The 14,715-nt window shown below is 46.2% G+C and overlaps 2 protein-coding genes across 3 annotated transcripts in view; one reads left to right on the top strand and one right to left on the bottom strand.

Moving 5' to 3' along the window:
• Positions 1–3,710: 3,710 nt before the first annotated feature.
• Positions 3,711–13,528, top strand: GNG10 (G protein subunit gamma 10). The gene is made up of 3 exons (XM_039543186.1): positions 3,711–4,243; positions 9,862–9,993; positions 12,562–13,528. The coding sequence occupies exons 1-2, from the start codon at positions 4,163–4,165 to the stop codon at positions 9,985–9,987; spliced, it is 207 nt and encodes a 68-aa protein (XP_039399120.1). The 5' UTR covers positions 3,711–4,162; the 3' UTR covers positions 9,988–9,993; positions 12,562–13,528.
• Positions 6,097–14,715, bottom strand: part of SHOC1 (shortage in chiasmata 1) — a 134,010-nt gene continuing 125,391 nt past the window's right edge. Inside the window, exon 36 of one of the 2 annotated variants that reach the window (XR_005600089.1) lies at positions 6,097–6,139. The gene's annotated coding sequence lies outside the window, so the exon portion shown is untranslated. Of the gene's footprint in view, positions 6,140–9,847; positions 10,757–14,715 lie in introns of those variants that run through there. The other variant, XR_005600088.1, reaches the window with a different exon arrangement.

Below are 14,715 nucleotides of genomic sequence, written 5' to 3' on the forward strand. Positions count from 1 at the left end.
CCAGCTATGTTATTCATGTAGCTGGAGTCAATGTAGCTTAGGTCGACTTACTGCAGAGTCCACACTACGCTGGGTTGACGGGAGATATTCTCCCCTTGACTTACCTTACAGTAACTCCTCACTTAACGTTATAGTTATATTCCTGAAAAATGTGACTTTAAGCAAAACCATGTTAAGCAAATCCAATTTCCCCATGAGAATTAATGTAAATGAGGGGGTTAGGTTCCAGGGAATTTTTTTTCACCAGACAAAAGACTATATTATATATGTATACATACACACAGTATAAGTTCTAAAGAAACACTTTAATACTGGTACACAGTGATGATGATTGTGAAGCTTGGTTGAGGTGGAGGAGTCAGAGGGTGGGATATTTCCCTTACTGCTAAATGATGAACTAGCAATTGGCTGAGCCCTCAAAGGTTAACTCTCTCACTCTGCAAGGCAGCAGGAATGGAGGGAGATATGCACATTTCCCCTTTAAGTACACTGCCTTGTTAATTAGATCAGCTTGCTGAGACCCACAGCTGCTGCAAGCTCCCTCCGTCCTGAGCCCTGGTGTGTCCCCCCTGCTCTACGGAAGATGGGGTAAGTGGGGTGCAGGAGCAGGGGGACACCCTGACATTAGCCCCACTCTTTGTTCCCTCCCCACCCACCGCACAGCAAGCAGGAGTCTTGGGGAACAGCTCCAAGGCAGAGGAGTAGCACGTGGCAGTGAGGGGAGGGACAGCTGCAATTGATAGCCTGCTGGGCGGCTGCTGAACAGGGAACTTAGGGGAGTGGGGAGCTGATAGGGGGGCTGCTGGTCCACCCTGGTTCCCCCACCAGCTAGGTGCAAGGGGCTGCTCTTCCTGCAAGCAGTACACAAAGCAGGCGGCTGCCAAATGATGTTAGAAAGGAGCATTGCACAACTTGAAACTAGCATGTTCCCTAATTGATCAGCAACGTAACAATGAAACATTAACTGGGACGACTTTAAGTGAGGAGTTACTGTACTCTTCTCATTCGGGGTAGAGAATTGGGGTGACTGGAGAGTGATCTGTGGTCAATTTGGCGGGTCTTCACTAGACCCACTAAATCAACCCTGGTGCATTGATCCCTGGAGTGTCGATCCGGGGGGTAGTGTAGACATAGCCTAAGAGTTAGCAAGATGGTTATTGTGCAAGGTGCTTTCCAAATGCAGACGAAAACAGTCATTGGCTTAAAGAGCAGACAACCTTAGGCTAGGTCTACACTACAGAGTTTTGTTGACAAAAGTTGTGTCACTTTAATTAAATCACTTTATTTAAACTGCTGTTGCCTGTCCACACTACGCTCGTGTCAGCAGAGCACATCCAACACTAGCAGCTCTTGCATCAACACCAAGAGCAGTGCACTATGGGTAGCTATCCCACTGTGCAACTGGCCGCAGGGTGCTTTGGGAAGGGTTTGCAATGCCTCATGGGGCAGATACAGCATCACGTGATGCAGGTTTCTCAATCCCATCTTCCATGGGCATCCTACTAGATTGCCAGCTGCTTTTCACCTAAAGGGTTGGGGGTGAGTGTGTGTGACAGGGAGTGTGTATGTGTGTGTCGGAGGGTGAGACAAAGACTAGTTTGTGTTGGGGGAGTGTGTATGTGAGACAGTGTGTGTGTTGGGGAAGAGTGAGTGTGTCGGCAGCATGCTGTCTCTTTAAGTTCAGACAGAGGCCAGAAGCAACCAGTTCTGAGGCAGGGGAACACCCCCTCCATTAGCCATCGCCTCCCTCCCTGGCTCTCCACAGAACAGCAGTCCTTCCACCCCATCAGCAGCAGCCTGCCTGCCTGCCGCTCCTATTACCCAGGGGGAGCAGGATTTCAAGTTAATGATTTGCTGTTTTGCGACCACATACTCAGCTGTCAGAATTTCCTGGAGCTTTGAAAGGGGAGGGGCGCATGCTTGCATAGCTGTATGCAGTGCAGTCAAGTTCAAAGCAGTGAGCAGAGCAGTCACGGTGGACATTGTGGGATACTAGGGAAGGCCAGTTATGGCAACATAGCGAAATGGCAGCGTCTACACTGACACTGTCGCTTTAACTTTGCTGCAAAAAGCTCTATGCCTACTGTCAAGGAGGTTTTATTTTGTCGGCACTGTTTTGTCAGCAAAAGTTGCCTTTTTTGCCAACAAAACGGTGTATTGTAGTCCAGGCTTTAGGCTAGCACTATACTAGAAACACTACAGCAGCACACCTGCAGCTGTGCCGCTGTAGTGTAGACACTCATCACAGCAACAGAAGGGTTTCTTCTGTCACTATGGTAAATCCACCTCTGTGAGAGGTGGTACTTCCTTTGATGGAAGAATTCTTCTATTGCCCTAGTGGTGTCTCTATTGCATCAGAGTTTAGTTTGACTTAAGGCATTATACAGGGCGTGACATTTCTCTGTGCGGAGCAATGTAGTTAAACTGGCCTCACTTTCTAGTGTAGACCAGCCCTAAGTCTCTGATCCTGCATTTGGATTAGTGTAGACAAACCCTTTCACTTGACTTCAATGGGGTTCTGTACAGACACCAGTGTCTATGCATGTAGATCCAGGCCTAAAAATGGGTAGTAGTGCAGAATTGGATGCCTTTCCGTGGTTTGATTTTTCTTCATATATTGGGATAGTTTGTAACTTTTGAGCACTAGTACCTGCAAGAAGGGATGCTGGATGGGGTGGGATCTGAGTTACTACAGAGAATTCTTTCCTGGGTGCTGGCTGGTGAGTCTTGCCCACATGCTCAGGGTTTAACTTATTGCCATATTTGAGGTCGGGAAGGGATTTTCCTCGGGCAGATTGGCAGAGGCTCTGGAGGTTTTTCGCCTTCCTCTGCAGCATGGGGCATGGGTCACTTGCTGGAGGATTCTCTGCAGCTTGAGGTCTTCAAACCACAATTTGAGGACTTCAATAACTCAGACATAGGTTAGAGGTTTGTTATAGAAGTGGGTGGGTGAGATTCTGTGGCCTGCATTATGCAGGTCAGACTAGATGATCATAATGGTCCCTTCTGACCTTAAAAGTCTATGGTCTATAAGTTCTAGATGTAGGTGACAATTTGTAACTACTGTGTGGCTAGGTTTTTTTTTTATGTTTATTAATCTAAAGACTTTGCAGGTTTGGTCACTGAGTAGGGCCAATATTTATATTTTTGTTTATCTGTTGTCTGGAGAATTTAGCTAATTCTAGAGGTTGCAGTACAACTGTTCTACACCAAATGTACTTAAGCCCAGATCCTGAAAAGATCCATGTGAGCAAACCTCTGTGAGGTTAGTTATACACAGTCAAAAAAAAAGTCTAATCCAAAACCCTGAAGCTAACTCCAAGACTCCTATTTAACCGGCTTTCAATCAATGGCAACTATTCACGTGTATGGCTGGATCCCTTTACAGGCCTAAGGATTGCAGCTGTAAGATCTTCAGGCCAGGGACCCTGTTTTCCTGATTTTATTTCAAACAGTTCCATGAACACTATTGGTTCATAGCAAATAAGGAGAATGTTTTTACACTCATATTAATGAAAACATCCCAGTGCAACCACGGCACGTGAATGCACAAGGAATCCTACAACACTTCTAACAAGCCACTGCTACATTGTTCTTCCGATAAACCCATTTAAGGCAGGGCCGCTGTCCTGCGTTTGCAGGCAGCTAGAACAAAGAGGAGCCTCCCATTTTCTGGGCATTGGTTAATTAAGGAGGCCTTTTGTTTTCCTCCCTCAAGAGCAGCCAGCATTTAACTATGAGCAGGAGTCCGGACCTTTGGCAGACAGGCGGCAGTACAGAAAGCGGGCTGCCCAAGCAATGCAATATTAATCCGTGTAATAACTTCGCGACCCGGCTGCCGACCCTCGCAAGGGCCCCGCAGGTTGATAACGTTGCACGCCCACAAAACCTTCCGGGGTAGTTACAATCCGAACTGCAGGGCGAGCGCTGACGCCCCGGGGCCAGGCGTAGCAAGGCGCCGCGGGTTGCCACGCATGAGCAGGGGCACGCGTGGCTCCGCCGGATCGGGCCCTCCGCCACGTCGCGGCGGGCTCGGTGGCCTCTAGATGGTGCTCTGGGCAGCGCCTGCTCCTCGCGAGCCCGTGGCGGGGCCGCCTCCTCCCCCTCTGAGCTCAGTTCCTGCTGCCCCGCGTCTCTCGGGGCTGCCGAGCTCGCCGCCAGCATGTCTTCCAACGCCAGCCTGAGCAGCATGCAGCGGCTGGTGGAGCAGCTCAAGCTGGAGGCGGGGGTGGAGAGGATCAAGGTGAGAGCCCCGGGCAGGGCGCTGCTGGTCCGCAAAGGGGCGGGGAGGGGACGGCTGGGCTGGGCTGGGCTGGGGTCTGGTGGCCCGCTGCGAAGTCGGAGGCCAGTGGCAAGAAAAGTGGGCGAGCAGTGTGGCTGTGGTCGGGGGAGCGCGAGGGTAAAGGCACTTGGCTGGGGGTCCAGCCACCACTACTAGCTCCGACCACCCAGTCTAGGGTGACCGGCTGTCCCCACCTTAGGGGCTTTATCTTACCTAAGAAACTGTACCCTCCCTCCCCCCAGAAAAAAGTGTCCCGATTTTTCACACTTGCTACCTGGTCACCCTGTGCCAAGCTCCCACAGCAGCGGCCCATGCATGCAGAGGCCCATGCACCCAGAGGAGCGGAAAGGGCTTTGACTACTAAATCTGCAGAGATGGGGGGGGGGGGGGAGCCACTGATGGAAGCAGCTGTGAGGGTTTGGAACCCAGGGATGCTGTTTGGTCTAGGCCGATGGTTCAGTTCTGTCCTGTTCTGTAACTGGCTTGTCTGCGTTGGGCAGCACAAACTGAGCAGCTGCTCTCTTCAGCTGACCTGGGCATGGGGAGATCAGTGCTCCCCAGCCTGGCTGCGCTGCAAGGATCAGTAGGTTGGGACAGGGCTGGAGTTCTGTGACCAGGCTTTCGTTACCTGGCTGGGTCAAAAAAGTGTCTTCTTACAGCGATTGTAGGCAGGAGCGGCTCTAGGTATTTTGCCGCCCCACGCACGGCAGGCAGGCTGCCTTCGGCGGCTTGCCTGCGGGAGGTCCCCGGTCCCGCGGATTTGGCGGCACGCCTGTGGGAGGTCTGCCGAAGCCGCGGGACCAGCGGATCCTCCACAGGCATGCCGCGGAAGGCAATCTGCCTGCCGCCCTTGCGGCGACCAGCAGAGCGCCCCCCGTGGCTTGTTGCCCCAGGCACGCGCTTGGCGTGCTGGTGCCTGGAGCCACCCCTGATTGTAGGTTCAACAAGGCTGTCGGGGCGGGGGCTGGTGGTTCTGGGCACAACTTGGTACCCGGGTAGGGGTCTGCTGATCTGGCATCCAGGGAACTACCTTCAGCTGTGGTGGCTTCTGTTTATGTTAGGAGTAGAATGTAGCAAACAGCTGGCATGGAAGTCTCATCAAACCAATGGCTGAGTAGCCCCCCAGGTCTGTGGTGGTTTGCAAGGGGAAAAGGCCATTAGTTGATTGCGTTTTTTAACATTGGCTTATTTTCTGTTGTTCTGTAGGGTTTGGTGTTAAATACCATGAGCTGCCCCTTCCTGAGCTAGCTCCGTAGGACAGAAGTAGGCAAGGACTTGGCCCAGCCCCAGGCTGGTGGGAAGAGCAAACATGGAGAAGGCTGTGGGGAGGAGAGATGCTTAAGCAGTCCCTGCCGACTAACCTGTGTTTATCTCCATGGGGCACGGGGGGGGGGTTACTTGTCTTCAGTCTGAAGTATTTTGATAAAGGACTGGGAGAGAGTGACTGAATGATGTACTTTTGGGGACAGGTTCTGAGCCTTGGATGCAGCATGTGGCGTGCCTGCCAATCCAACTCATCAGTGTGGCAGGAGAGCATTTCCCAGGAAAAAAGGCTATAATGAATAATATAGCAGAACCTCATTAATTCTTTTTCCTGATCCACAAACATGATAACCTTTAGACCCCAAATCTGCTGATCTCACCCACTTCCAGTTAGACTTGAATAGAGAGGCTGTAATGATGCCTGCCAATTCCTAGATGTGTGTATGTTTGTTTTTATCATTATTTCTTTTATAAAATCCTGCCAACAGAAAGCCTCGTTTTATAGCTGGTGATCATTTTAGAATTCCATGTTCCATAGTTGCTTTGATAAAGGAACTCTTTCTAGCTATGTGCAAAGTCCAACCCTGTTTCAGGCTGTAAAACAATGAAAGTAAAATTAATTTGCATTCAGTATTTTCCTCCTCTCTCATCACCCCAAGTGTGCACACAGCCTTACTCTGCCGACTTCAATAAAACACAGGCTTATCTTGAAATCAGATTTGAATACAGCTCCAGTACTTTAAACTGTGGCCATTTAGGCAGCTATTTTATAACTAAAAAAATCTAGTCTGAGCTGTTTCTCAATTTGTGCTCATCTGCTTCGCAGTGAAAGTGGCAAGTGCATAACTCCCTGACTTGTACAATTACATGATGAAAGTAAGATGGTATTTTAACATCAACACATCATTCTCTCCAGTACATTTACTAATAGAACCAAGAAGGCTCATCAGTAATTAAAACTAAACAATATTAGTTAAAATGACTGATTCAGTAACAGATATTATAGTTTCTCATTTGTTCATTCATTACATTTGGGAATCTGCAACAAATAGCCTGGTCAATAGTACAAATATGCACAGTTCTTCTGTATTTTAGCAGTGCAGTATTGTCTATTACAGTTGAGGGTGCCTAATCATTTCCATTCCAATGTTCTGTTTTCAACTCTCGATAACATTCACCCGTCAGGCAGAAATTTCCACTCTTGTTCTTTGTTGGAAGGATGTTTGGTTTGTTTATTGGGCTCTCTGGTTTTATTTGTTGGACTTTTCAAAAAAAAAAAGTCAGATTAAAAAAAATTTCTCTTAGCAAGATATTGATCACAGACAAGTAAAATAGGCATAAAAAGAGAAAACACCAAGGAATAGAATATAATGCTGAAACGACATGCAGGTGGATTTTAAAAGATGCTGAGGTGGACGCTGTGTTGGGGGAAAGGAGAGCTCTCTTTTGGCTGTTCAGAGTATGTGATGAATTATCAGAGGGAAATCCACCCTCACGGTTGCACGCTCTGGTAGGGTTTTTGCCCTTCTCTCCAGATGAGTGTCCAGGGAGCAAGACTCTCCCAAAGGAGGAGCCTGGTCTGAAAGTGATACCTACACACAGGGACATGCACAAAGGGGGGTTGCTGGGCTGAGCGCACTTATTGCCATATGCTGAAATATGATAGATTAGGGAGTGAGGGGGAAAACGTACATTTGGCTTGCATGGAGCGCGCACAAGCAATAATGACAGATGGCCCTGCTACTGCACAGTACTAACCTGTGGCACATAGACTGCTACTGCACAGCTGCCGCATGCAAGGTGTGCACCTCCTTCAGACATAGTTATCAACAGCAGTAGGATACATATGGCTCCTTGCTCATCGGCTGGCTGCAAAGTTTGCCCGTGTCAGCAAAGCTAGGCAGAAGAGGGCTGCAGAGTGGTGCTGAGCACCGTACAACATGGCATATCGAGGACACACTCTGCTAATTACTCCATAGCAGAGCATTGTGTAGCCCTGCCCTTATCTTCTGCACTTTGGTATTGGCATAGGGCACTCAAATACACTAATTAGCTCTTTGGGTGCAAGGTCACACAACAGGAAAGGGTTCAGTTTTCAGGCTCCTCAGTAGCGATTGGTGCTGTGGTCCAGAGAATGGTGTGGTTCGGAAATGATGAATCCAGTCCCAGAAAGGGACCAAGGAAGAATAAGAAACCTTTCAGGCATTCCAGAAGGGGAGGCTCCATGGTCAGGGAGAATGGCACAGTCAGTCAGTCTACTTCTGCTGAGATGCAGAGTCCCTTCTACCATTGCCTCTTGGGTGAGGCTGCCTCAAGCATCTCTGAGGCTCTGAACACAGCATGGTGGGACGAGATACTCAGAAAAATTAATATTGTAGGGGGTGGTGGCTGGCAATGAATAGAACAGACCCCAAAAAGGGAACTCAGTAAGAGGGCAGAGAGAAGCCACACCGTGTGCTTGGGAATGCTGCTGGATCTGGCAGTCAGAGAATGGCAGCAAGCTCACTAGGCCCTAGGGATTAATGGTCAGGGCCGTCCTTAGGCATATGCAGTACAGGTGGCTGTGTAGGGCACCTAAAAATTTGGGGCACCTGTGGGTCTGAGTGTTCACCCTCCTGCCTCTTCCTATCCCTGTTCTGACCCTTCCTGCAGGCACCCACCACAGCTGGCTGCTGCAGCCTAGTGAGTCTTCCTCTGGAGGGGATCTAGTACTTTAAAAGTGAAAAACCTTCCAGCTTGTCAGACCTATTAGCTCAACACTGAAACTGTTAGAGCCATTCAAGTGGTAATGAAGCCATTTAACAGGCTTTTGGCAACACCCAGGTATTACTGTCAGTTTCTGAATTTCCTGACCAAGACAGTTGTGCATTACTGTAATAAAATTTGCTGTAAAAATATTTCATTAGTGTGTTGCTGAAGATTATAAAATCACATCTCTAAAAATCCTTGCATAGATATTTAGATGCACAGTCTGAGAATTCATCTTTAGCCTTAAATGCTTGGATCTTCAGACATATAGTTTTTTAAATAAATCCTTCAAAAGACCACCCTTAACTAAAATACACATGCGAGCCCTGGCTGACGGGCATGGTGCACCAGTTTAATAATACTGAATAGAGCCTCATAAATCCTAAGGATGGCCCTGTAGATGGCCCATTCATGGCAACGGGGACGTTGGGGTCACTGTCCCAATCCAGCAAGTAAAACCCTACAGTCCCCTCTTCTGGGAGTGCTGGGGTGCTGCACAGGGAGGGAGAGCTATATTCCCTGAGCTGAGAAAAAGGCCTGGTGTGTGGCTTCAGGTGAGGACGTCACACTTGGTGATTGGGGATTCCAGTTAGTGTTCTCCAGTAGTGCCCTTTGGCTGACTAAAATCCTACCATGTTGGTAGACAGACGCCCCATCTTTAAACGTTTCCTGGATCCACACTGCTGTCTGCATCCTCGCTGTCTGATTCCTGGATCTCTCTCTGTCCAGCTCCAAAAGTTGCATATGCTAACCAGCCTGCTATCTGGCATGGCTGGGGAGCATGGTTGCCTCAGGCTCCTCAATACCTTCTGTCTCCTGAGCTTGCTTCAGACCTATCAGGCCACTCCTCTTCAGGTGCCTATATCTAGATCTAGATTAACTTTAGGCACCCCATCTTGATAATTTTGACCTAAATTACATTTTTTAAGGGAGGTTCACATTTTAAGCCCTTCACTCTGCCCCTGCTGCTATCCTATGTCTCACCTGATTTGTCTTCTCTTATTTAGCATGTAAGCTCTTTGGGATGAGAACAATGTTTTCCATGGTGGGAAGCACTGCGTACGTTGCTATGTGCAGGGCTGACGAGGTGTGGGGGGAAGCCGGTACAAATTACCAGGGCCTAGTGGTCCGGAAGGGGGCCCAGGGCCCAGCTTCCCCGGCCCTGTTTATCTGGTCCGTCCTTGCTGGGGGGCCCAAAACATTTTTTTTTAACGGGGCCCGAAACCGCTCTCGGCGGCCCTGGCTATGTACCTATTTTGTAATAAACTACACAAGAAAATTGAATTGCTCTGTGGCACAATGGAACCGAATTCCGTGGCACCAACACCTACATTCCACATGCTGCTGAGGCTGAGAATTGAAAATACTCATTGATGCTACCTCTGTCTTGTCAGAGCTTTGTGTGTTTGAATCTGCGTTATTTTAATCAACACTTTTTGCTTTGGGAGCTAGCTTGGCTGCTTTCCCACTCTCTGATAATAGTTCCTCTTTTTAGTAACCATCTACTAGACGCCAGGGAATGAACTGGTTTCCCCTGTGTATATGAGTGTTTCTTTTTCTTTGTACAGGTCTCTCAGGCAGCTGCAGAACTTCAGCAGTATTGTATGCAGAACGCCTGCAAAGATGCCCTGCTAATAGGTGTTCCTGCTGGGAGCAATCCTTTCCGGGAGCCTAGATCCTGTGCTTTACTCTGAAGTCAGGTAGGGTAGCGACAGAAGTCATATATGCTATCTGCTGTAAACCCCAAGCCCTAGAAATGACCAGTTTCCATTGGGTTTTCTTTTTGTCTCTTACATACATACATACCAACAATACCTCTTCTGTAGCAAAGTGCTTACTTTTTTTCTACCCTGGCCCTCCAAATGGATTCCTAGTCCCTCTGGGCACTAGAGTTAAAACACGTTTCTCCCTCCGGACGTCCCTCCTCTCTTTTTTTGCTTGTTGGCGGATACGGTGTCTGTAGCTATTTTTAAAATGAGTCTTCAGAAACAGCAGGATGTTGGGTGCGTAATCAGTTTGATACTCTGCACTTCAAATAAGACCCTTCTTCATTTTGGAGTCTAGGAAGGGTTTAGAGATCAAAGGCAACAGGCGTTGATGGCACACTTCCAAGTTAACTTTTATCTTCTCCCGCTGTAACTGTAGATTGTTTCTATTCAGCCGTGCTCTCAATCCCCATTCCTCCATTGGCGGTGACCAGGGAAAAGGCAGCTACCTCCACTTGAGAGCAGGAAACTGTCCCTCCAGAGGAGCACGGCATACTACCCAAAATGGCCAGTAAGGGACCCGGTTCCCCTTCACCCAAAGTTGAGTCATCTCCCTATGCTTGCATCTCCAGATGGCCTTCACATTACATTCACAGTGGTTTACGAATGAATATTGTCTAAGAAGTGATTTCCAGGGGTGCTTTCTTCCAGCAGATATTGCATTCATGCTAAGGTACCATTTTAGAAGATCAGTTATCTGGGGAAAGGAAGGAAATTTAGAGGAAGGATTGACTGTGCAGTAAACTTAAGCATACATGGTTGATTCTGTTGACCCAGTAATAGATCATCCAGTTTTTAATTAACTTAAGCACAGCATTTAACATGTTCAATGCCATTTGCAGTCTCTTACAATGCATTTCAAACATACCATTTTTCCTGTTACTTCACACCCGTTAACTCTCTTCAGCTCTTGATGATTGAAATGCATCAAATGGAACTGCATTCTTGGTTAGTGTCTTTGTTAACTAACGCAGTCCCAAAAGAGGCTGCAGGCAGCTTGAAAGAAACAAATGAGGCTGCAGCATTTGCACTGATTTAAATAACTCTCTGCTTGTTAGAACACTTCAACTTGCATGTTGTATTGCAGTTCACTTAGGCTGTGTCTACACTAGGCTTTTCCCCACCATTGTTACAACTGGCACAGCTCCATGAGAGACGGCAGCAACAGAGGGCCTAGTGTAGACTGATAACCACTGTCATCGTTGACCTGCTCTGAGCAAGTCTAAACAATGTGGTTCACACACCAGCAGCCACCTGAACGCTGTCTACACTAGTGCTCCCTGCATTGCTGGTAGTAACAGTGGGGAAAATTAAGAAAAAAACGAGTGTAGACAAATCATTAGGGTTCAGTCCTGCCAAGGCATTCTCACCTATGTGTTTATTCCCATCCGTAGTCATAAGGACAGGCCTGGTACTTCAAGGGTGTGAGTAATTCTTTGCAGGCTCAAGCCCCTAGGTCTGGCCTAAAAATCTTACCTAGCACAGTCAGCATGTGTAATGTAGGAGCAACCAATTCTCATAATTCTTTAAAAGTGACAAATAAGGTAATAACTCCTGATAGGGAGGGTGGGTAAATTACCACGACAGGAGGAACGATGAGAGTCCCATTTACTTGCTCTTTGTTAGAGGATGCTGTCAACTTGACATCGATTCAGTTTAATTGGTATTTTTGTCCCTCTGCCAAATTTTGCGGTTTTAAAAATCACATTTTCCTATTATTATTTTTTTTAAATGTTTCTCTTCTGGAGCTGTGTCAAAGTAAAAGCTCCTGCAGCCAATGGTTCATCGGGCTGACGTGGTTAAGGCACGTCCGTTTCATAGCCAGTGGTACACAAGGGAGTGGTGTGGTCAGCATCCTCTCTGACCATCTTTGGCTACTCTAACCCTATGGATCAGGCACTGTTTTCACCTCTGCGGAGCTGGGTGAAAAAGGGGAAATTGACTGGGGGAAAAGTGCAACTGATGGTTCAAAATGCTGTCAAATGCACAAACAGAAAAAATATTTTCTTTCAGTAATCGTAGGTGTCTCGGCAAATGTGATATTTAGGATGACAGTGACTCTTCCATATTCTGTTCCTTTTATGAAGCTGCCATTCTAGTTGTGTATATGTGTTTCTAGGACTTGACTCCACCTGAGTTAAGAAATAAAGTATCATGTGGTTATATTGGCCTGTCAAGATGCAGGATTTTTCCTCCTGTTTGAGGAATAAGAGCCCAGTAGATGATTTATTGCAAGCATTCCAGAAGTCCATAAACGGGTACTGGGGTTTATGTTTTTCTTCTTTTGCTAATAGACCAATATTTCATAGCACTTTTGCTACTGCTTTATGAGGATAAAATGGTGGGGACAAATTTTACAGAATTCCAGGAAGTTAGCATCCATCAGTGGCACGTTTAACCTAACCCACAGTGAAGAGGCTTCTGTGTTACAGCTTGTGAGAAGACTTTATTAAAGAAGAAAGGTGAAGACAGCCTTTAATAAAACTCTTTTTCCTTTTGTAGAGAACGTCGGTGGAGAGTTCTCTTCAAGCATGAAATGAATAACAGCTGCCTTTCCTTCTCAAGAAAACACTAGCTCTGTGCCCTACTTTTCCTGTGGCCAAAACAATCTCCTAGATATTTATCAGTCTGTTCTGGTGTATCAGTAGTTGACTAGATCTTTTGCTAATATGTGTAAAGTATTTTATACGAGAAAGCACTCTTAATAACTGAGTTAACATTGTTTCCATAGTTACTACGCAAGGCTATTTAATTATGAGGTTGTTTACATTTTAGAAAGGAAAAAATATTTTAATTTTACCAGATAACTTTTTCCCCTCTTAATAATTGTGATGCCTGGATTAAGGATTTTTCTACACATTTAAATTGCTTCTTCCTCTCACCCACACTTGGGATTTACATTTTCTAAACAGACACCCACTGAGTGCATGTTAAAATACACAAGAACCCAGTTTTAATAAGAGACAGTGTTGCCAAATGGAAAGGTTTTTTGTTTTGTTTTTAAATTTTTAAGACTTGGGAGCTAACTCAGACTGCTTTGCAGCTGCCTTTAAATCAGTATGTGATGTCTTTTATAGAAATTGCCTGACAGTATGTAGCACAGACTTGATTCTTATGACACATTCACTACAGAATGTCCAACTTGTTTACTGTCTTTCTTATTTGTGCTTCTCAAGATACTGCTTTGTTGGAATTTTCTTAACATGTTTAAAATCTGATTAACAATATTCACAGAACACTAGAAAAACATGAATGCAAAATGAGTTCACACTCAGAATTATCAAGGCTTGAAATACACTCATAGAGGCTTAATGAGTTGTGTATAATGTTGGTTGTGTGCCTTTGTTTTTTTACAGAGCACTTTTACAAGACACTGCTTATTTTTGTAATAGTTTTTCATTTTGTTTATTCTCCAGTGTTTGTATTAATCTTTTAGAAGCTTGGAAATAAAATGTCTTTCCCTACTGCCTTTGACCTTTGTTTTATTATAAGGAGGAGGAGACTTGTTTGTTCATAGGAGGATTTTCTGATTTAGACATGGGAAGGAGGGCTCATGAATTACATGGCATTTAGGGCTGCATAGGTTACTGCAGGAATCCAGAAAAGTTTGTCTCCTGTTAATAGAAAAGCAGTAGTTATAGATGTTTAACTTCTTTGTGTGAATAAGGGAAGGCATCAAAACCCAACTTATAGGAAGAAATGTGCACAGAGCATTTCATATGAAAGGTGTGTATGATTCCTTAGAGTGAGATTTTCAAAGGGGACTCAGGGATTTGAACATTCATTTCCAATTAATGTCACTGGGAACTGGGCATCCAAATCCCATAGGCAGCTTGGAAAATCTCACCCTGAATCTTTCACAAATACCTTCATTCTGATGAGGTACAGAGAAGGAGCGTACTAGTTTAGTGCCTATGAATATGCCCTGCCAATGTGAACTCTGCCTCCTTCCACAGGAAAGAATTTATGCCCTTCCTAGGCATTACTTCTTTCCACTCCCAGCCACCATGCTCCTTTCTGTTCTTACCTATTTTAGGTCACCTGAACATCTCACAATTATTAGTCAGTACCTCACAATGCTGCTGCAATGCAGGGAAATACTGCGATCCCCATTGTGCACACGGATATCTGAGGCCCAGAGGGAAAAAGTGACTTGCCCAAATTTAGGGAGCTTGTGACGGAGCAGGTCCATCACAAGACCATCCTTCCTTATCAGTGCCTCCCTTTTGTATGATACAACTCAATAGAAAGATAGGGAATTTGCCAGTCCTCAGGTGTATTTCACCCGAGAAGTAAGCAAATTACCAATAACTTGGGTCTATCATTTAACTGTGACCATTCGACTTGGTTGAGGGTTAGTGGTGTTGGCTGCAAGGTGATGGGCTCAGACAAAAAGGTGCAGTGTGGTGCCTGGAGGTAGGTGTTTTCTGCATGAGTGGGAGAAAAATAGGGACAGAGTCATCAAGGATGAGTTGGACAGCATGGGTTGCCCAAAAAATCACTAGTGAATTCTGTATTAATATTCTGGGATTTTTAAAAAAAATGCATCTCTCTTAGAAGCTAAAAGCATTTAATATTTCTTAATATTAAATGAATGGGGAAAGTCATCTTTTTTTGTAATACCGCCTCTGTGTGGGCCATTGTGAGGGGGGAGAA

The sequence above is a fragment of the Mauremys reevesii genome, linkage group 6 (genome assembly GCF_016161935.1).
Source record: "Mauremys reevesii isolate NIE-2019 linkage group 6, ASM1616193v1, whole genome shotgun sequence".
Taxonomy (NCBI): domain Eukaryota; kingdom Metazoa; phylum Chordata; order Testudines; family Geoemydidae; genus Mauremys; species Mauremys reevesii.

Bases quoted from the DNA above. Each gene is read 5' to 3' on its own strand.
- GNG10 (XM_039543186.1), top strand. From the start codon at position 4,163: ATGTCTTCCAACGCCAGCCTGAGCAGCATGCAGCGGCTGGTGGAGCAG. The intron at 4,244-9,861 runs GTGAGAGCCCCG...TTCTTTGTACAG, and splicing joins CGGGGGTGGAGAGGATCAAG to GTCTCTCAGGCAGCTGCAGA.